This window comes from Eleutherodactylus coqui, chromosome 3 (genome assembly GCF_035609145.1).
Source record: "Eleutherodactylus coqui strain aEleCoq1 chromosome 3, aEleCoq1.hap1, whole genome shotgun sequence".
In the NCBI taxonomy this organism is placed as follows: Eukaryota; Metazoa; Chordata; class Amphibia; order Anura; family Eleutherodactylidae; genus Eleutherodactylus; species Eleutherodactylus coqui.
The window spans coordinates 146,350,025-146,372,547 of record NC_089839.1 but is presented as its reverse complement, the minus strand read 5'-3'; the positions used below and the strand labels follow the sequence as shown (position 1 = coordinate 146,372,547).

The following is a 22,523-nucleotide window of genomic DNA, read 5'->3' as shown; positions in this document are numbered from 1 at the left end:
GCAATACACAGGATGACTGTTGGGCGCACAAGTACCCAACAGTTGTCCCAAGGCTTTTCGCTCCTATGCTTTCATACAGGAGCAATTGGCAATCAGTGAATGGAGGCGGAAAGCGTCAGGGACTTCTTCTGGCCACCTGTCTCCATTCATTGTGTACGGGCCTTCGTTCAAAGATAATGCCTGTTTACATTTAGCAAGAACTTGTTCCCTAGTTGCTTAGGTTCAGTGAGCAAACAAAGCGATTACAGAGTGATTCCTCGACCGTTTTCAGTTGCGGGTTTTATATGCCACATGAAAAGATAGGTCTTGCCCTATCTTTTGCCAAAATACACAGCAAGCTCCCATAGACTTCTATGGAAGCTGGAGAAAAGGGAGGAGGGGGGAGTTGCCCTGTGTACAACGCTGGCAAAAAGAGACAGCTTGCCATAATTAATCATTTGTCATTTCAAGCATTTTACAGCGATTGATGGTTTCCATCGCTTCTGCATATTTTTTAACGTTCACATAGCAGTGCCCTGTGTGAATGGCTAGAAATACACGAATAAAGATCGGGACTCGATCACGTCAAATCTTTATTCATGCGATTAGACGGTATAAATGCATACGGTCATGTAAAGGGTGCCTTCACATGGGTATCAAAAGTGCGTGAGATTTGTGCGTTGCAAGCTGTACAAATATGAGCCCCATTCTTTTGAATGGGGTCATTAACATTAGTGATGTTTTCCTGTATGGCACCGTGATCCTATGCAGGAAATAAATCATGTCATGTTCTATCTTACTGCTTGCTCTCCCATTGTTGACAATGGTGCTAGCGGCAGCATCGCACAACGTACTAGGTGCACGCGATGCAATGCAAGATCTCCCATTGAAAACAATAGGAGAAACTCCACGAGGATCCCTGTTTCCCCAAAGTGATGCAAGGCTGTATTGACATGAAAACACCCTGAATCCATGGGATTTTACATGGTGGGCAGCATGATATGGGGGCGGGATTCAGGGCTTAAACAAATGGGCGTGTTTTTGGTCCTGTTATGTGGCCATGAAACAAAACCACTGATTTCAATAGGTTTGTTTTCACTGGGATTTCCGCATGTTAATACTATGTGAAAGAAAGATAGGACAGGGTCTATCCTAACGCTTTTTGTTTCTCAAATCGCGCACTATAGCGCGGACTTAAAATAGTTCGGGGAAGAAAAAAAAAACAGTTCATGTGCTAATACACCCGTAGAAGCGAGTATATTAGTGTGTGCGCCCATGTGTTTTTGCCCTAACTAATAATAATCCTTATTTATATAGCGGCAACATATTCTGCAGAGCTGATGCTTCCACAGCTCACACAGTCCCAGATATAGCTCTCAAACTGCACCATTCTCTCTTAATGCTCAATGACTACTTTCCCAGTGACCACACCTAGGACCACTTGTGCGGAGCCCTTCAGTGGCTCTTGAACCTCTGCTCTCTTCCCTCTGGCCCACCAAAGTCTCACAGTCCTATTGGATAATGCTGAACCTCTCCAAACAAGCTGCCTATTGCCCTATCTCTGTCTGCAGCTTACCAGCTCACCCCACCATCACTATACTCAGGCCTGCTGTGCTCCCCAACTCCTGGTCTGACCACACACGCACACACGCTCACACACACATGCTCACACACGCAAACACGCTCACACACTCACATACACGCTCACACACTCACACAGGCACGCTCACACACACTCAGGGCCACAATGCTCACAGCTACATCAGTGTCAGGCTCTTTGTTGGCCCACATTGATGCCCTTCTCCTCCAACACTGGCAGAGTCTTGTGCTGCTATGTACACATCAACAAGTTGCACAATGTGGGGGCATATAAATAGGGCACAGAACATGGCAACAACAAGCTTGAAAGCTAATTTCACACAGGCGGCTGCGATATCGGGCCGTGAAACTTGGCTTGATATCTCGCTCGTCAATGTGCGATGTTCCCGGCGAATGTGAGGTGTTTTTGTGTTAATGGGTGATGTAAGGGAAAGCCCAAAGATAGTACATGCAATGATTTTTTCTCCACACCACAATGCGTATGACAGCGACTTTGCACTGCACATGAGGGCTTAAACAGAACATATTTGCGTATGAACAAGTTATAAGTCATCATTTTTCTTACTGTTCAAACCCAGCGCTATTGCACTCGCAAAGAAAAAGCAGAAAAACAGGGCAGAACCTACTATTTTACGCATAGTAATTGCGTGCCAGAAACATGCTTGTGAGAACAATAGGGCTCTATTGAGAGTAAGGGGCCTAAACACACGGGCACATGCACAAATACGCTTGCCACAACGGAGCGAATTTGCGCATGAATCAGTGATAAGTCTTTTTTTTTTAAACTCTGTGCTATTGCGCGCAAAGAAAAAAAAAAAAGATAGGGCAAGTTCTATCAATTCTCGTGCATAGTAACATTATGTCAGAATCACACTAGTGAAAACGAAAGCATTGAAATCAGTAGTTCAACTTCGTCACTTTTTCCAGCAGTGATTTTCACGGCTGCAAAAGCTCCGCTAACGCAGTTGTGTGTTTAAGCCCTAAGCACTTGCCATATATTTCTCGCACATAGTTTTTCTACGTGTGTGAAAGATAGGGCAGGTCCAAGCTTTTTTTCAAACTTGCACTAGTGTGGAGTTTGAATAGTTAAAAAAAAAACCCTTACGTTTTTTAAGGGCTTTGACAGACGAATGTATGCGTATGTACGCTCACTGCAACTGAGCGTATTTGCGCATAAACAGAGTTTGTAGATGGCCCTAAACAGGCTGATACGTGCGTGCCAGCGCATAGTAATATAATATTTATGCTCAAAATGCAGCTCACACGCGCCATGTTACTCCCTTTTCACACAATAGAATGGCAATATAAAGTCAAATTTGGGCCACTTGTCTTTTTTCCCTGTCGTTGTCCCCAGAGTCCCACCCTTCCCCTCCTTTTTTTTAAGCTGCAATAGACTTTTATGGCAGCTTTCTGTGTAACATGCAGAAAGATAGGGCAAGGTGTATCTCATGCAGAATTTGCACGCGAGATACACGCTCGTAAGAATAAACCAATTGAAATTAATGGCTTTGCTTCATCACATTTTACGGGTGTGAGATTCATGCGTGCTAAAACCTCAGCAAACACGTTCATGTGTTTAAGCCCTTAGGGCGCATTCAGATGACCGTATATCGGCCGGGTATTCACGCCGGCCGATATACAGCGTCTCTCTCTGCAGGGGGAGGAGGGGGAGGAGGCTGGAAGAGCCGGGAGCAGTGCTCTGAGCTCCCGCCCCCTCTCTGCCTCCTCTCCACCCCCCCCCCTTTGCACTATTTGTAATGAGAGGAGGTGGGACGGGGGCGGGGCTAAGTTTCAAGAATTAGCTCCACTCCCTCCCCGCCTCTTCTCATTGAAAATAGTGCAAAGGGGGGGGGGGAGGGGGTGGAGAGGAGGCAGAGAGGGGGCGAGAGCTCAGAGCACTGCTCCCGGCTCTTCCAGCCTCCCCCCCCCTGCAGATGAGGACACCGTATATCAGCTGGGCGTGAAAACCCAGCCGATATACGGTCGTCTGAATGCACCCTTAAGGTGTTTGTCTGGTCTGGATAATAATTTTTTCCTATTTTCTGTTTTCTAAACCTGGATACTTTCTATAGTCAGGTGTGTCTTAAGGCCCATTTACACTGGACGATTATTGCTAAAACTTCGCTCATCGGCGTTCGTTTTAGCGATAATCGGTGCGTGTAAATGGTTGCCGGACACTCGCATTTTGGGCTCTTTTTGCTGATACTTAAAATCAAGTGAGCTTGATTTTAGCAATCAGTTTTATCAGTCGTTCTCCATGGGGGAGTGCTGATAGCATTATTTCCCACTTGGAGAACAAAGCATCTGAGCACAGCTAATAGCCTCGGGCTATTAGCCTGCATTCAGCAATGGCTACATTTACATACATGATTGGCATTTAAGTAGCTGAGAAGCTACTTAAATGCCAATTATTTTTTAAACAAAATAATCGCTCAAAGCTGTCGCTCAAACTTTGAGCGATTATCTGCTTGTGTAAATGGACCTTTAGGGCTCCTACCCACTTACAGTCTGTAAAAATGGTATATGCTACAGGAAATGCTAGCAGGCAGAGCAAATAAATCTGAAAATATTTTTATAGGCTGTTTGTTTAGTTCTAGTAAGGGTGCTTTCACACCCACACTGCGGTTTCCGCTTTCATGCTCCATTTAGGGAGCAACAAAAGGGAATCTCCGCGGCCCAAAAGTTTTCTTCTGTGGATGGAGCTGAACAGCGCTGGTTGGACCTCATTGACTATAATCGCATCCGCCCGCTTTCCGCCCAGCTGCCTGGTTTTGGGACGGAAGAAAGGGGGCTTTTTCTTCCAGTATTTGCAGCCGCATCTGTGATGGAACCTCCAACTGGAGGTTCCAACGCAGATGTGAAGCCACCCTAATGTAGAGTGAATCTCTGTATTTTCCCACCCATATACAGCTTGTTATAGGTTCCTCCATAAAAAGATCTTGGTGGTTCTCTCTGCAAGCTTCTTCTGATTCATAACAATCTGGGTATCTTCATGGTCTGGTGTCATGTTGTTTCTCTGCCCTCTGTTAAGAACATGTCACTAATGTTCCACTTATTAGAATTTCCAAAAAATCCAGTTATTTCACAGGAAGGCCTACTGCAGAGGGCAGGGTCGCATCCCGCTGCGAGAATTCTTGCAGCGGGATGCGAGCTATGCCCCTGCAGTGACCACTGCGGCTCACCGCCTCCCGTGTCTTGTCCACTCTGCTATGTGCCGGCTATATGTGCAGAGCGGAGCCAGCGCGTCACCAGTGACTTTTCTGTGCCGGTCTCTCTGAGGCTTGCACAGAAATAGGACATACCGCGATTTGTTTACTGCGCGAGTTTTCACGCGGTTAGATCGTCTGTCTGTATAGGATTGTATTATGTAATGCAATTCTATGACAGTGGGCATGGGCAGAAATTCTGCGAGATATCCCACTGCAGAATTTCGGCCCGTGTGCAGGAGGACGAAGTTGAAGTTATTTCTATATTTACTAATAACTGCAAAACAGTTTGATATTCTGGATGGTGCAAAATGTATCAGTAGTGTTCTTTATTATTTTAATATTCTTGCACAATGTCGCTGGATAATTTGTTCTTTTTTTTATGGGCGCCATGTTCAGAATATGACCATAATGGCACTTTTACCCCAAAAGCCAGACTGTGGATATAAACAAACCCTTCGGGACACAGCTGTGTGACACTCTCATACATTCCTCAAGATTGCCCCCTCCTCTTTTCTTCCAACTTACAATCCACAACTCTCCCCCCCCCCCCCCCCTCCCCTCCTTGCTCTGCAGTAACCGAAATGGCTCAGCATCTTGCCCCCAGGCTCTGACGGGACCGGAGTATTCCAGGGAGATCTGATCAGGATTGGTGACACAAGAGATGAGCCTGCTATGAATTCATTGTTGGTAGAATAGGTCCCTTGTTCTCTTGCTTCCTACAGAATTACTGGTCTAGAAATTATCTGTAACCCTTTCAGTCTCAAATCTTTTAAAACGTACAGCTGCAGACATGCTAGAAAAACCACAATGTAATTTAGCTACTTGCCCTTATTCAGCACTTATTTATTTTCTCTTTGATGTATACAAAACTACGTTTATAGTCTTCTTTTGTCTTTTAATGTATCATATCTTACAATATAACTTCTCTACTAATAAGCTGAGCCGTTCCTTCATCACTGCTGTTTTCATCACTTTATTTAATATACATATTTGTTATTATTAAGGGGTTATGATCTGATTTACTGCACCACTAACTAATTCCACATGTGGAACAGGTGCCCGTACATGTAACCGGCTGCAGATGTGATGCTATCAATAACTAGTTCCAGCTGTGGAACAGGTGCTGGTTAAAGCCATATGTAAAACAAGGGTTGCTGTATCTGCTCCACATATATATAACACTCAGCAGGACTAGGACTGAGACCATATGTTGCCAATGAGATCCATGTGTATGACAGACCTCAGACAACTAGCTGCATGTGTCCAACAAGGGCATAATAATTAGAACCATATGCATTTATATATAAAACAAAACTAAAACACAATGACATGAAATGCTACTGCCCAAAGTTATAAATTAGCATTAATTAGACTGGATAAATGGAGACAAAGATAAATATAATGTGCAGTATGTAATGTGGCTCATTTCTTAAAATTTGTATAGGGTCATTCATGTAATAAACATCAATGTACAATATAATATGTTACTAACCCACTGCAATTCTACAACAATGCAAAATTTACTTAAAGTGTCAGTGGTTATGCACCCAATTGTATTACAGTTCCATATAACTGTAACATTCTGTAATATAGCACCCATAGAAGTCTATAGAGCCCTAGTGTACTTCCAAATGCCTGTGATTTTAAGTTCAGGCATGCAAAGCTTTTTTCTGCTGGATTCTTTGTGACGCCATGTGCCGTGCGCCATCAGATGTCATCTTATTAAGGTATTCTAGAATATCTATGCAAAAGGGTGACCTATGGCACATGAAATAGCCAATACCTGGCTCCCTTTGGCTCCACCATATACATTACAGCTAAATAATGGCAAAAACTGAAAAATCTTTTTGTGGTCATAGTCTCTACCTGCCTCCAAAGTTTCTGGAGATGAGATGTAGTTTAGATATCCAGGTATAACATAGAAGTATAGCAAGTTGTCTCATATAGGGTAAATTTTTGAGGGGAGATATCTGTAATATACAATATTATTTCAATAAGCTAACAATTACTACATTTCACAATCCAACACAGATAATTGGATAACATTTCACTCTCATTTAATACACTACTAGGGTGCCTTCACACTTGCGAGAAAATCGCATGATTTTTGAGTGACACGAGAGTGAGTGAAAATGCAGAAATATGAAACCAATGATTTTCAATGGTTTTTGGTCCATTTGCGATGTTTTCATTCATGCGAAGTGGAAAAAAAATCGTGGCATGTCTTATCTTCCTGCATTTTGCGATTATTTATCACCCATATTTCCCCATTGCATCGCAACACACGAACTTGCAATTTTGGTGTGATGCAATGCGTTTTTAACATTAGAAATTCCTATTGATTTTATGGCGTGAGAAAATCGTGTCTGGCAGCGATACATTGTAGGATTTTTCACAAGAAAAAGCATCGCTAATGTTCAGAAATCGCTTGCACACAATTGCGATTTTGCCACAATTTTCTCACAGCGATATCGCAATCGCCAGTGTGATGGAGCCCTTCCATCATTTCTTAGTTGTTGTGACTTCTGGTAAAGATAGTGTTGGTGACAACCAATATGGTTATCAATACAACTTTTGCATGACTTTTATCCCTGAACATTTTCAGGATTCTGAATGCAAAACACCACATAGAATGCAAGGATATAGGAGAAAAAGCTTTATTATTGCAAATTATATTTGTATTCGGTAGTCCGGGAAAGCTGGTTGACAAGACCAATGAGAGCTATAGTGGTGGTCCTACTTATGCTTGGACTGCTCCATAGGTGAACGGGTGGATTCCCCAGTGAATACTGAGATAAAAGTGGGCTCCTCACCCCTGTTGGCGTATAGCACAGTATACTCGGTGCAGCGCATACTGATAGGCAGCATATCAACCAGCCTACACATTAATATAATAAAGTGGCTAGTTTATCTATTTGTATAGACAGGTTGACATGATATCTAGACGCATCGAGAGGCCGACGACTATCCTTGTATTCTAGGCACCACCTTCTTTAGCTGTATGGTGGGCCACCAGAATGAATTTTACTGATGGATCTAGGCATCCCAGTCCGACACTACTGGTCCTACTGGTTTCACCCAGGTTTTCAACAAACAAATAAAGGCTATATATAATATTAGATGACTTCACAATTCAAGCATTTCTGTGTACAGAATATTTTTTGTTTGGGGAATGTACTAATACTAATTTCTGTATGCTGCAGTACAGGGTAGGGAACATTTCAAAATCACACTTGTTCCTAAATACTCTGACATGTATCTGTGACTGAATGTCCTACTGTTATAACTGTAGTATAGCATAGTGGATTGTTTATACAAATGATGTATGACTGGAACTCATTTTCTGCCCCTGGCTGTATGATGATTAAATAAAGGACTGGTAGCTTGAATAATCAACATGTATGTATTAAGTAGTACACCTAGTAAGTCAACTTCTCATCTCTTTGAGCACTCTAATTGTTAAGTAAATTTACATTGTATTCCATGACTTAGAGGAAACTTCACAATAAATGATCTTCTGGCATGTTTACAATGATGCTAGTAGATGTCTATGGTGGGGTTCTATAGAGTCATCAAGATACTTACCTAACTGGAAACCTAGAACATAATTCTTGTACTGTAGTCGCACTGTAACCAATGGAGTAGAAGCTTGGGAGTTGTGTTGAAGAATTCCAACCGGGGAAATCTTAGACTAAGCCCCAGGGGAATTGGGGGCTGTATAGAGTACTGTGGCCCCTTCAGTTAGGGAATTGGCAGAAGTCCATGCTCATGGATCTCCACTGATAACACCATTCCACATTATTTAGAGCAACGTTCTCTTTTAATTTATCTTCCCACATATAAGTCTTTTAGGCAAATGAACAATTAGTTTGATATGCAAATAGGAAAGATGTGCTTCTAATTTCTATGTATGTCCAGGTATCTCTGTGATGAAATAACTCATAGTGTAAAATCTAGAGCTTGGTACAATGACAGAATTCACATATTTTATTTAAACTGCCCATAGACATGCAGAGTTTGTCCCCCAACAATCAATCGTTCACGATGGTTGCTGAACCCTCACCCATCGCTCACCAGTATATGTCATGTTCTAGCCAAACATGCATGTAAAGATGGGAATTGGCAACGTTGGGCCAATAATTCTTTAATGTTTATCACCTATCTAAGGATACTGCAATGGTAAACGTATGCTGATTTATTTCTGATCTATCCTTATAACAAACAGTGCCATTTTTAAGTATATTGGTTGCAAAGGGGTGCAGTCACAAGTTGTTCTTAATACTTTTCTTCACTTCTGTATGTAGTCCAATTGCTGGGGAAAAAATGCAAGCATCAAATGCGTAGGAACGGAACCTTAGCTCAACTTGTCATTAATTAAGGCTAAATGAGCATTTAGTTAACACAACTATGTGTAAGACTATCACCAAAGAGCATTATTCAGCAGGTCTTCAAGGTATTCAGTACATGAACAATCCTCCTAATGGTTTATATATTATTCACAAGGCCATTCTTCATGTAATTATAGCCTGCAAATGTGATACAATAGTTGTAATTACAAGTCAATCACCCGTTTAAATTTATATGCAAGTGCCTTATTGCAATTAGGCGTTTGGGTGCAGCGAAGAGAGGGTTAATAGCAGGTGCACAAGAGAAGGAGCTCTGTCCTGTCCTATCTAGGATAATACCTTTGATCATAAGGCCGGATTTAATGGGACATGATTACACATTGTCATTGCCAGGAAAAATACCATAGGAATTTGGAAGGAAAGTAACCCGTATATTTATCCTTTCTGCTCTAGTGGTCATTTAAATGAAATAAGTCTAAGAACTTGCAGTTTAAAGCAAACAATAACTGAAATAACAAGCATGGATAAATATCACCTGTAACAATGGATCTGAGCATTGTCCTCTTCTCTGAGAGTTCACCCTAGCCTGGTTAGTACTTACAGTGCCTCTGTTTCTGGGAAAGCTGGGTGGCAACCAGTATGGCTACCATAGCTCACAGTGGGGTTGTAACCCATAACTCTCCAACTATATGTCCTCTCCTTCTGCATTGATACATAAATAGACAAATTGGCCATTCAGGACTAGAGGAAAGCTGGATAACAACACATGTGGGCACAGTTATTTTTAAAGAGAACGTGCTAAAAAAAATCATAACAAAAACGATTTGCAAGAAATATTTTATCTGTTCTACATTAGACAGGATCATTTCCCTTCATAATGATTAATATTGTTTGACTTGCTATACAGAATAGGAATATATCCTTCAATATATAGTATATTCAGGTATATGCAACATTATTCGGTGCAGTTTTAGAATGGACAGTCGCATCGTAGTTCAGCAAATGTGATCACAGATTTAGTTATGAGGTGGTCAGAATATGTGTCATTTATATTTTTTAGCAGAGTTTGTAAGTATCATCCTAAAATACCAATAATATGAATGTAGAAACACAGATGCATGCTTTAAAAAAGATATAACCCTTGCATATCTGGCTGTAAAGCTCCTCCCATAATGGTGACATGCAGGGTCTCTGGAAACTAGGGCCCATCTCTAACAGCTTGAATAATGAGAACCAACCAGGTTCATCTGCAGAAAGAGAAGCTATTTTCAAGTTTCCCACCCCCACTGCTTTTTTTTAAACTGAAAATGAATGAAGTTGTTTCACCTGTTCCCGGCTTTAAGAGTCCAAAAATGAACACTTACAAAGTTGAATATGAAGAGAGTCCAACTTTTCAGATCCTCAACACGTCAATGACCTTACTGTAAAAGCATACGTCCAATATACAACAAAATGAGTGAATGATGTTTTCCAAAATATCAAGGTAATTAATAAATCAATGGATGGTCTCTGTCCCGATCATTCTTGAGGAACATTCCATAGTAGAAGCCATTCACCATCCAGAAATATTCCATAGGTTGTAGAGAATATCCAAACCTGGCAAGATGCTTCTTTGCACAATATATGACATCTACAGAGAGATGAAAGAAGAGATCCCCCTCCAGATGCAGAGATGCCCTCTACATAGGGCCAATAGATGGGAGAAGACTCTGCCCTGCAGGCAGATAGCTATGTTTCCCCCAAGCCTGCATCCTCATTCTGACAGCCCTCGGCAGAGCCCGAAAACTCTTTATAATAACCCGCTCTGTCCCCCTTTCATATCACATGATTTCGGTTCACCTGGAACGAACAAAGAGCGTATACACAAAGACAAGCCGAAAATCAAGAAAAAAAAGACCCATGAGCCAGGCCTAGAAAGATATTCAGTGTTTTCAATCCCAAGGAGGGAGGAGAGGAAGAGGAGGGGGGCCTCTGTATCCCTTATCAAACTTTCATTGCTCCTTTTTTTAAAACACAAGAGTTATTGTGAAGAGTTTTTTAATGTCCCCTTTTTACTGTATGTAAGATTTCATTGTGCAGGCTTTCGGCCTAGCCTGGCTACGCCAATAAGGCAGGACAATGGAAGGTCTATATGCGAGCGGCCTGCCCTCAGGACAAAAGCCTGCGTTGTCTCTAAAGGGGGAGGGAAAAAGCTCAGGTAATAGAGGGCTGAGGATCGCTGCAGAGCTGCAGAACATGAAGCTGAGTATAAACTTAAAAATCATCTGAGCAACTTTTATAACTTCTAAGGTGAAGTCCCTGCAAACTGCCAGCAAGCTTGATGTGACCGATGCTCACACTCTCTGTTGGCAACTCCTCAGACCCAAACCCATTCCTCATAGGAATCCAGCCACATGGAAATGTCAGCTTCTCCTAGAACTATATGAGTTGCACTGAAAATTTTCCAGCCTCGAAATGTGATCTACTCGACTACCACAAAGTCCATTCTAAGAAAGTTTTAACATTAAATGCAACCTAGGGCTTGTTCACATTCCCCGTAGTCTCAATTAACCATTTCCATTTCTCTGTTCAGAAAAACAGAAATAGTTAACTGAAGCTAACGGCATTGCGAACAAAACCGAATATTAAATTTAATGAGATGTTCAGGGAATGGTACTAGTCCAACTTCTTAGAAGGTTTACCAATAAGAAAGACATAACACTACATATGTAACTGTGTTCCTTTCAAAGTCTCAGCCAAAATGTAGTTGTGTTCTTTCCCCTTCTCATTAACCACCCGTCCCTGGGATAATGCTTGTAGCACTAAAATAGTTAATGTATCCTTGTAATTTTGCTTCCATGGGAAGGCAGTTGTCAGTTGTAGAGCTTTTCATTCCTAATAGAGGGGACCAACAATTGCACACTGTTCAAGCAGTTGCACAGATGAGGACAAGGGACCCTCAGGCTATGCATGACATCCCCTGTCTGCTTTCCCCTCCTACAGAACATACCTACACAGTCTCATCACACATCTGCAAGAACAATGTATGCAAGCCTGGCACTAGCTGTCAAGTGAAAGACATTGGTAAATAGCATTAGCAATATCTGGGCTTACAGGTTAATGTGAAGTGGTGGGATGGAAGTACAGTAAATAAGCCATTAGAGTGTAACTCTGCAACCTAAAAAGTTCTACCTAAAATATGGTCCAGTGATGTTCAGAACTTCAGGATTCTATGGGTATGTAACTTCTTCCATAGGAAGATACTATCATTGCCTGTACATGGTGTCTGCCCCATCCTCTGTATGAACAAATACTTCATGGTCAAGATGTTGCTAGATCTATTTATTTAAACAGGAGACTGGGATGACCATGATACATCTGTTTGGGCCTTTAAGTTGAGCAAAAAGGCTAGGAAAGTCTCTGTGTCCCAAGTTAATGAAATATGGATGCAAGGTAGCGTGCTTCCATATCAGCGAAAAAGTATATTTTAAGTTCGAGCAGTTCGGACTATACTTTAAAAAAAAAAATTGAAAACAGAACTACATGGAATACATTTAATTTACTGACCATGTTTTATGATATTCTAGTAGCATTGTTATTACTAGAAATTTCTCTTGCAACAGAGTTAAATTTGTGTAGGCACATGTGTGTGGTGTACACAGGATACGTGTTTATATTACGTATTTAGTGCTGTGCCAAAGCAGAGAATAAGATCCGTGGATTAATGAATCAGGTTTGGATTAGAAGTGAATGAATGAGGTGTTGTGAGCACTGTAACTCAGGATTAGTTGTACAGAAGCAAGAGGACATGCAATGGTTCTGCTGTGTACTGGACACAAAAATACTTGGCTACCAGAGTATGCATGAGAGTAGTTGGGTACAGTGAGTAAATAGCATAGAATGCATTAATTCCAGTGGTTATATATAGCATGTTGGTTGGGTTGGAACATTGAGCAGTATAGTATATACGTAGACTTATGAAGAGTTCTATGTGAGTTATGTTGAATCTTTAATAGTTTTATGCTCTTGGGAATTTCCTCTAACATTTCTGGAATAATAGTAAAGGTAATGAGCGGTTTACCAGCTTAGTACATATATAACGATAATACGTTATTATAGTTACCTAAGGAATGTTGTATTGAAGGCTTTAAGATTTAACCCATAAAATATTTAAAGGCCATTTAAAAAGTGGAGAATCTCGTATTTTTGTTTTCATTTTCTTGGCAGAAATAGGTACGTCTCGTCTTAGTCCCCACCCCTACATTGGCTGTAGCCAATTAGAAGAGCCAAGGACTGTTTGAGAAATGCTTTGCCTTAAATGCATGGGGAGAAGTGATCAGGGCAGCGAACAGAGCATCATTCAGATAGGAGAACAGAGCCTCTATTACTGACACAGCATCGAGCCAGCACACCTCCTACCACTAAGACTCACTAGGTACGTTCTGCATTCCAACTCTTCCTGCTTTGCCTCTCACTTAGCCTTATATTCACTCTCGCTTTAAACTACAGTACTGTAATTTACATCAGTTCTTAACTTTACTACTTGTTATATACTACTTTTATAGCATTCCCTTCTAATAATACTACACATGGTGCATCACTTTACTTTTAACTCTTCATCACATTTCCCTTTTTATTTTTCGCAGAAATGTTCATTTTTCTTTTTTGAACTAATTAATCTCATTTCTTAGGAGCCTACATTCAGTAACAATTTACGTTTTTCTTTTATTCATTATTTTACTCATATTTCCATCTACTTTATATGTTATGCTGTTATTTTAATACTTAATCAGTCTTTACATATATTCATTATATTTAATTTCTCTCATTTTATCTTTTCAAAAATGTCATTTAGTTTCTTCCTTGAGGTGTTTCATCTAATATAAGACTTTATTTCATTTTCTATAGTTCATTTGCATCTTTATTTCATACGACTTCTCTTAAGTTGTTTTTATTGGTCTCTTCGATTTCTTCATATTCTCAATACTACAAAATAGTATATTATTTTGAATCTACATGTACAGTAGAGTATATTTTGCTCTTATTCCTTTGCTTTGGAAACATGGTCAGTAGTCACCATTTTGGACTAAGTAACTCAAAGAAAGTTCAAATTAACGACCATATAAAATATTAATGTATTTTGAAAACTTTCGTTTTTGGAATTTTTCTTCTGCTGTAAATGTTAGTTTTATATTTTTGGCAAAGCAGAAATGTATTGCCTTTTATTTTGTGGTACGGTTCCTCTTTATATGTAATTATGTATATTTCTTCTTAACATATGAACATTTCACATTGTTAGATGCATACATTGGCTAATCTTTTTCCTGTTTAGTTATGGATTGGTTGATTATGGATTTTGTTTCTTTCTTCTAAATTTTCATATATTAGGAAGAGCAAAAAGTAGTTTAAAAATGAATTAACATTGCAGTAAGATGATATAATTAGTATAAAAATGTTTATTGAGTGCAGAATTTACGGTCAAAGTCAAGAAGATACTTGCACTGACTTGCTGTCAGTATAGTATGAAACATTAGAAGTTCTGATTTGCACAACTACACCATATACCTGAATGTGCAGCCTATATCCGAAGTTGCACAAGTTTCTAATTCTTGGTTCAGGGGCTAAACAACTGTGTCCTTATTTGGATGTGATAAAATAGGAACTGGAGCTTCTTGTTGTAATTAAGAATGCAATCTGCTGGCTTAACATAATCATGTTGTGATTGTTCTTTCCAAAAATTAGTATTTTTATTAGTAGTATGATATTCTAACACTTTAAACCTGTTTCGTAATTGAATGTGGATTGGCATGAATACTGTAACTAGAGGTTAATAAATGTGGATACAACTTAAAAATTCTAATATGTCTGTAAGTACAAAATAAAGGTGTAACGGGGATAGTTCAAGGTTAGATGAAGACACTGTTTAAGTAGTCAAAACGTTATCGAATGGGACAATTTCTGTATGCATCTGTAAAAACCTCAATAACGGAGCACTAACTATTGTAGAGCGGTCAGTTATTTAGAACTTTGGTCTATTGTCTTTTTCACTGTTAACGATAATATCCACCAGACATACCCAAGTAAATAACTGTAATAACTGTTAATTGAATCCTTACCTAATATTGTCTTAATTCAGATAACATTTTAGTACACTGTTTATCTGTCAATACCTATAGAAACCCCATGTTTCCTAAATCATGTATGTTAGCAAAAATGAATGAAATCGTGACACCTTTGATGTGTATCCATTTCATACCAATATTATGATCCTTTAGAATCAGCTCGTCTGGTTACGTATGGATAGTGCTATTGTACTATAGATTCATGCCTATGCTGAGATTTAATGGGAGAAGGAACATAGTTCTGTTTTTGAAGTTTGGCTATATCCTTTCATGTCATGCTCCTTCTGCAGTATTAGTTTTTCTTGTATTTTATCCTTTGTAATTAAATGAATCTGTAATAAAAATAACTGAGTATCAAAAGCAATAGCAAAATAAGAGTATTTATTTCCAACAAGCAAATGGATAAAACCTATTAGGACAATAGTCACTACACAGTTCAATTATTACAAAACCAATGTACAATTTGTCGAGATTTTGTTAAACCCTTTTGCCCTGCTTATAAAGATCTCAGGAAGGATTTATATGCCTCTTGTTAACTCAGTATGAATCTGTTTTCATGTGGTTACTAATTACATTCTGTACCAAGATTATAGCTACAAGCATTCACGCAGTATATATAGGGACTAGCCATGGACAATGCCATGTTAATTCTCAGTTGTCCAAAATGAAGTCACCCAAATTACGAATAGTCTGTTGTATTTCTTTGGAAAAATAACCTGATTGCAGAGTTTTAGGGTAAGTTCTTAGAAGTGACTATAGGAAGTATGACCACCTAACAGGATTATCAGGGAGGTCATTTACTTTACTTGTATGTTTTAAAGTCAAGCTTAAATTGTACGAGCATGTGCAACATTGTAACTGTAGATGACCACAAAGGTTCTTTGCTTTACATTCTGCTATGATGTTTTGTAAACACCGTAGATGGAAACTTGGCATGCATTTGACTTGTGTAACTTTTATCCTGTTGTATAAGTGCTCAGGGAAAAACTTTTTCCCCTTCAACACTTGGAAGTATTTTTTTTTCTTTTCTTTGGATAGCATTTCATATTTTTATTTGCTATCGTCAGGGCAAATGCTATACTAATATTATTGTTAACTGTTCCAGTTTCCTAGTAAAAGACTCATCATGAGTGACGATCAGAGCCTGTCAGAAGTTGAGATGAGCCCAGTTGGGTCTGAAGATCCTTCCCTAACACCTGAGCCTCTGGCATCTCATGCCCATTCTGGTCCAGATGATGATGAAGATGGAAAGGTGAAGAAAGAGCAGGATTCAGAAGATGAAAGGTTTCCTGTCTGTATTCGTGAAGCTGTCTCCCAAGTCTTGAGTGGTTATGATTGGACATTAGTTCCTATGCCAGTGAGGGTCAATGGTGGCAATAAGTCTAAACCACATGTAAAGCGACCCATGAATGCTTTCATGGTATGGGCACAAGCTGCTCGCCGTAAGTTGGCTGACCAGTATCCACACCTACACAATGCAGAGCTAAGCAAGACACTTGGCAAGCTTTGGAGGTAAGAATTCCAGTACAGACCGAAGGAACACAATAAGAGTTTTCAGAGAATTAAACATATTCAGTATTTCCTTTGTTCTCTGAAAAATTGTTATATTGATTTTTCTTTCATTGCAATTTTGCACATCTGAATATCCTTTGGTTCATTCGTGCTCATTATTTATGCTGTTCATCTGGCTGTTGTTGAAGCAAGTAGATCACTTCACAGTTTATATACTGCATAATTGTACCATCCTATAAATTATTTTTTTAGCATTTATAGTCAAAGTAATAGCTTTACAGTGCACTCTCAGCTTGTTGTATTAACTAATCAAAGATATCACTATAACAAACGTTCTACTGATATTGAGGGTCAACATGGTACGACAAAAACCGTCTTGCAAAGACCTGAGGTTAAAATTTTACATCTTTTGTTTTCATTTCACAGATTGTTAAATGAAAATGATAAAAGACCTTTCATTGAAGAAGCTGAGAGACTGCGGATGCAACACAAGAAGGACCACCCAGATTATAAATATCAGCCTCGTAGAAGAAAAAATGGAAAGCCCACCCCTGGTGAGGGAGATGGCTCCTCTGAAAATGAAGGAGGTGCTGCGTCCATACAGGCCCACTACAAAAACTCACACCTGGACCATAGACATGGTTCCCCTATGTCCGATGGGAACTCAGAACACTCCACAGGTAATAGAAATCAGAGTTAGAATTTTAATGTAAAAATCTTACACCAAATTCCATAATATGGTCATCACTATACAGAGATACAAAGTAAAAATACAATATTCCACCTGATACTACCAATATAATAATATATTCCTTGACTACAGATAAGTAACTCTTTGCGATTTGTACATTGACACATCTGTGGGGCACGTCACACAGAGCTTTGACTTCCACTTATGTCAAGTACAGAACTATTTCTTCTAGGATATATAATTGTATAGAGATAATTAATACAATATCCTATCTCAATTTAGAAATAAACCAGCTATGATCATATGCATAATTCTGAAAGTTGTTGTATTTTACTTTATGCTCATTAGTATTTATATCAGCATTAAAAAACACAAAATGTGGGCAATATAAGATTAACTTTTTTTTTACTACTTTTGCTATATTACACTTTCTAACAATGCATATCCATACTTTTTTATTTTAGGACAAAGTCATGGTCCTCCCACCCCACCAACTACACCTAAAACAGAACTTCAAGGTGGAAAATCTGAAGGAAAGAGAGATGGATCTCGCTCTCTTGCAGATGGAGGGAAACCACACATTGATTTTGGCAACGTTGATATTGGGGAAATAAGCCATGATGTTATGTCCAATATGGAGCCATTTGATGTCAATGAGTTTGATCAATACCTTCCACCTAATGGTCATGCAGCACACCCAAGTCATATTGGGGGTTATACTTCCAGCTATGGTCTTAGTGGAGCTTTAGCTGCTGGTCCCTCAGCCTGGGCCCTGGCAAAGCAACATGCTCCCAATGTGGCAGACTCAAAAGCTCAGGTGAAGACGGAAAACTCAAGTACCAGCCACTATACAGAGCAACCGTCCACATCACAGCTGACCTACACCTCACTGGGGCTGCCACACTATGGTTCAGCCTTCCCTTCCATCTCAAGGCCACAGTTCGACTACTCAGACCACCAACCAACAAGTTCTTATTACAGCCATTCTAGTCAGACATCTGGGCTCTACTCGGCATTCTCCTATATGGGCCCTCCACAGCGTCCTCTTTATACTGCAATTTCTGAGCCACCTAGTGTGGCTCCATCACATAGCCCAACACATTGGGAACAGCCTGTCTACACCACTCTGTCGAGACCATGAGAATTACAGAGAAACAGGCAAAGGAGGGACTTCTCTCGGAGAGAACCATACTCCGATGGGGTCCTCCAACAGCTCAAATCCCAGGTAGAATCCGGATTCCATGAGCACCAGGAAACTGTAACTGGTTTCTACGGGCCACTGAGAAAGACGGTGACCAGGGAAAAATGGGCCTATTCTCTTAAGTAAAACAAACTCCAGTGTAAAAAAGGTGGGCTAGAATAGCAGGGCAATGCAGGGATGGGGGAAGGGAATAAAGATTATACACTGATTATGAACTAGTGTCTCCCATATTAGAGGAGGAAGCTGCAACATCTGACTTTGTAGTGGCTTTGATTTTAGGCGCCAGATTGGCTGGCAGAATTGACTATGTACAGCCAATGGTTGCAAAAAACACAAATATCTGTCTGAAAGCAGCTTGACATTCTCATCCAGTTGGCCTGGGCTGCTAACCAGTTTGAAAGAAGGGATAGTCCATATATCACTAATCAACTTAACATCTTGGGAATAAACTGATTCTCTGATCCTCCAAGTCACTTGTCCACAACATACTAAGATACAAATTAGTTTATGATGGAAAATCTGATACAGTTCTAGTTTTATCTCTCCTAATCCCATCTGCATGAATGGTGAGCAAACAGAGCTGCATCGTAATATTCCTGAAGAACTAGAGCAAGTGAAGGCAGGAGATAATTCATTGAAAAGTATTCCACTCATTGTGCAGTGGTCAACGCAATAAGGTGACAAATAGCTCCAATTGGAGTTAATGTTTAGTGCCTCGAGATGGCCAACATTTGGCTTGCATATTCATCCACAGTACTGTGCAATGCTCAGAAAATGTCTGAAACAATATGGCATTTTTATTACTTCGTCTACATGGTATTGCTAATGGTATGCATTCTGAATGAACATAGCCATGTTTACCGAAAACATGGTACTGATATTTCTTTACAAGGTCTTGAATGGATAATACCCGGATTGTCCACTTCCTACATAAATCTTTAGGAGTAGTTGTGTCACCATGACCTAGAGGAAGTACAGAAAAGCAAGTCTGAACAAAATACGATATCAAGCTTGATCAAATAATTGCCTTAAATAGATACACTTGGGCTTCACAGTCCCTCTACTGTAGAATGGATGTAACAGCTTTCTACTTCTCATAAGTAGCAAACCAGTTACAGACTCGAAATATATTCCTGTCTTTAATCAGGAACCTTGTGTGGAAGTTTACATATTTTTATAATGTCTTAGAATGTCAGTGATAGCTGCAAACATAATCACAAAATATTCTTGTAGTTGTCTAGCATTTCCATGTGCTAGCATTGATACAAGCCCATTTGGCTACCTAATTCCAGCATACCATCATAAAATATGTGTACAAGAGATAAAGTGAGTTCAGTAACATAAGGGGATAGTACAGAAGGCAGATGACTCTGCTTTTCCCTGCACTACATATTTAGCCATACATTTTTTTATGGCAGCCATTTTGTTTTCCCTTAAAACAACACTATTTACTGACATTTCTCTTAACAGGATACTATGAAGTATGTTTATCAGGATGAAAAAATGGAAGCAGTAAAGACAATATGTAAATATAAAAATATATATCTAAATATATATATTTTTGTTTTCGACAGGTGTGGCGAGACAGGTGCTTTTATACCAAATAATGTCTCGGGAGACTTTGGTTTAATCATTTTTGTTTCAATTTTTGGGGTTTTTGAAATGAAGAGGGACAGAAATCCATGAGCCCATTTGGGGTTAAGTTATTTGATGCTTTGTCCTATGCCCAGATTGACCCTAGTGTATAACAACATTTTGTCCCTTCCTCCATCGGTCTTTATTCAGCTAAAGGTTTCGTTTTCAATGTTTGTCGTTTCTTTCTCATTATGTGTAACTGTATCTATCTTATTTATGTAAATATCATACTATCTTACCCAGTTCTTCTGACATGTCATTCTTTTTAATTGTGCATAAACATATACAAGATAAATATATAAAAAATAAAAAGCTAAGTTTTCTGGAATGTTCAATGTAATACTTTACATACATTTGATTTGCTTTTTATTTTTTTTCTTATCATAGGAACCTGAAGCGACTTGACGTCAGGCACGGAACTTCCTCCTCTCTCAGTGCCTTTGACAACAAAAATGAGATTGAGGGCCTAATGGTGTCTTCAAAATTGTTTATTACGGGGTTGGAAATATGTTTAGAACCAGAATGTGGTAGCGGTTAAATATATGTGATAGTAGAAGAGTCAGAAAAGGCTAAAATCTAACAAGAACATTATAGAGTTTTTAAAAAAGAGGGGACTATGTCCTACATTGCCTCATTTTCTTTTGGCTGTTTCTAATTGACCATATCTAATGATGTGTGTCTTTTTCTACCTATATAAATGGGACATGTAGTGGGGTAACCTCTTAATAGAGGTCGCAAAAAATTCCACACCAAAGTACAGGGCCTAGGTTTTGTGCATACTCCGTTTCAGAATTATGATCTATTCCTTTATTATTCTAAGTATTTCTTTAAAGTTATTTGTAGATCATAGACCCTAGAGCCTTAAAAAGTGTGATATTGTATCTTATATTTTCAGTCCACTCATGCATTAATACTACGCTTAAGATGATAGTTAAACATCCCTAAAACATCATACTATTATCATTACATTTCAATTAAAACGACCCTCTGGTCCTGAAAAAATGATGGCCGCATCTTTCTCTGAGTAGCTGGTACACAAAGTGTATGTTTACACTACATGCTGCTTTAATTGACCAGTGCTGCCCAGGACCATAGAATCATAGAATGGTAGAGCTGGAAGGGACCTCCATGGTCATCAGGTCCAACCCCCCTGCTCAATGCAGGATCCACTTAATCATCCTAGACAAATGTCTGCCCAGCCTCTGTTTGAAAATCCCCATTGAATGAGAACTCACCACCTCACGTGGCAGTACTGGCCAGTCAGAGCATGTAGCATCTTAGACTTTTGATGCATACTAATGCATGGTGTGCATCAGGTAGTCTGGGAACTATTGGGGTCATCTTTACTTTTCCAGGCTCAGAAGCTTGTTTTAAACACCTAATAGTCAAGTTGGTGAATACTTTGTTGGCTATCAATGTTAGTGATCAGGACACATAAGCTTGGTGCCATGAATCGAGTGCGAATGTTGTGAAACCAAAACTGTTTTGTTCGTATATGCTAATAAGACGAAAACTTCCCCAAAATACATGGTTATCACAAATAACTACCATAGGAGCAAACTATAGCCACATACTACAGGTAGCTAGTATAGTGAAGAGTATTAGCTTGGCAGAAATATTTATTAAAAACTAATAAAACACCTTTAACATCAAATATTTCATTTAGCCAGGTTATTGCCAATGAAGAGCAGATGTAGTTGACTGTATGATTGGAAGAGTGTATGACAAAAGTGTTGCATCTCTGTGTATGCGGATCATATAACTTGGCAACCAAACTGGAAGACTCAACAATAACATAATAACAAGCATCCTTCTCCACTTTTCTTTATTAAAAGCAAGGAAATGAATTTCTATGGCAATCACATACAAGACTGGGGGAGCAGCAAAAAAAGCTATACAGTACATTAATACACAAACAGCAATTTCTGATAGAATGAGAATTGTAACGGGTTAAATATGGCGTCTTCTGTGCTCCCTCCCATTTCAGCCCCTCCCCAGGACCAATCCAACAGTCTCCGGTTCCTCATGATCGTATCATTCAGCCTGGAAAACAAAGGCTCTATTTAATAGACTCTTGAGAATCTGACCCCGGAAAAGCCAGAACTGCTCCTGCAGATTTACACACAAAGCCGCGTCTGCACGGATGAAATTTCACATCCCCAATATGATTAAGGGATTCTGCTGTGGGACGCTGGCCTGATTAGCTAATTAACCCTATTTGGCCAAATTTAACCTCACAGTTACCAACAA

The 22,523-nt window shown here is 39.5% G+C and overlaps 1 protein-coding gene across 2 annotated transcripts; it reads left to right on the top strand.

Annotated features, from left to right (window-relative positions):
- Nucleotides 1–13,353: 13,353 nt before the first annotated feature.
- Nucleotides 13,354–21,927, top strand: SOX10 (SRY-box transcription factor 10). Of its 2 annotated transcripts, XR_010791210.1 has the most exons (5): nt 13,354–13,547; nt 16,340–16,746; nt 17,173–17,426; nt 17,902–20,163; nt 20,661–21,927. XR_010791210.1 is itself a non-coding variant. In XM_066596246.1 (4 exons), exons 2-4 carry the CDS (start codon nt 16,361–16,363, stop codon nt 18,576–18,578), a joined length of 1,317 nt encoding a protein of 438 aa, XP_066452343.1. In that variant the 5' UTR covers nt 13,354–13,547; nt 16,340–16,360; the 3' UTR covers nt 18,579–21,927. The 2 variants fall into 2 exon arrangements, 1 of the variants encoding a protein (XP_066452343.1); XM_066596246.1 differs by having other exon boundaries at nt 17,902–21,927.
- Nucleotides 21,928–22,523: the final 596 nt, after the last annotated feature.

Bases quoted from the DNA above. Each gene is read 5' to 3' on its own strand.
- SOX10 (XM_066596246.1), top strand. From the start codon at position 16,361: ATGAGTGACGATCAGAGCCTGTCAGAAGTTGAGATGAGCCCAGTTGGG. The intron at 16,747-17,172 runs GTAAGAATTCCA...TTCATTTCACAG, and splicing joins ACACTTGGCAAGCTTTGGAG to ATTGTTAAATGAAAATGATA. The intron at 17,427-17,901 runs GTAATAGAAATC...TTTTTATTTTAG, and splicing joins GAACTCAGAACACTCCACAG to GACAAAGTCATGGTCCTCCC.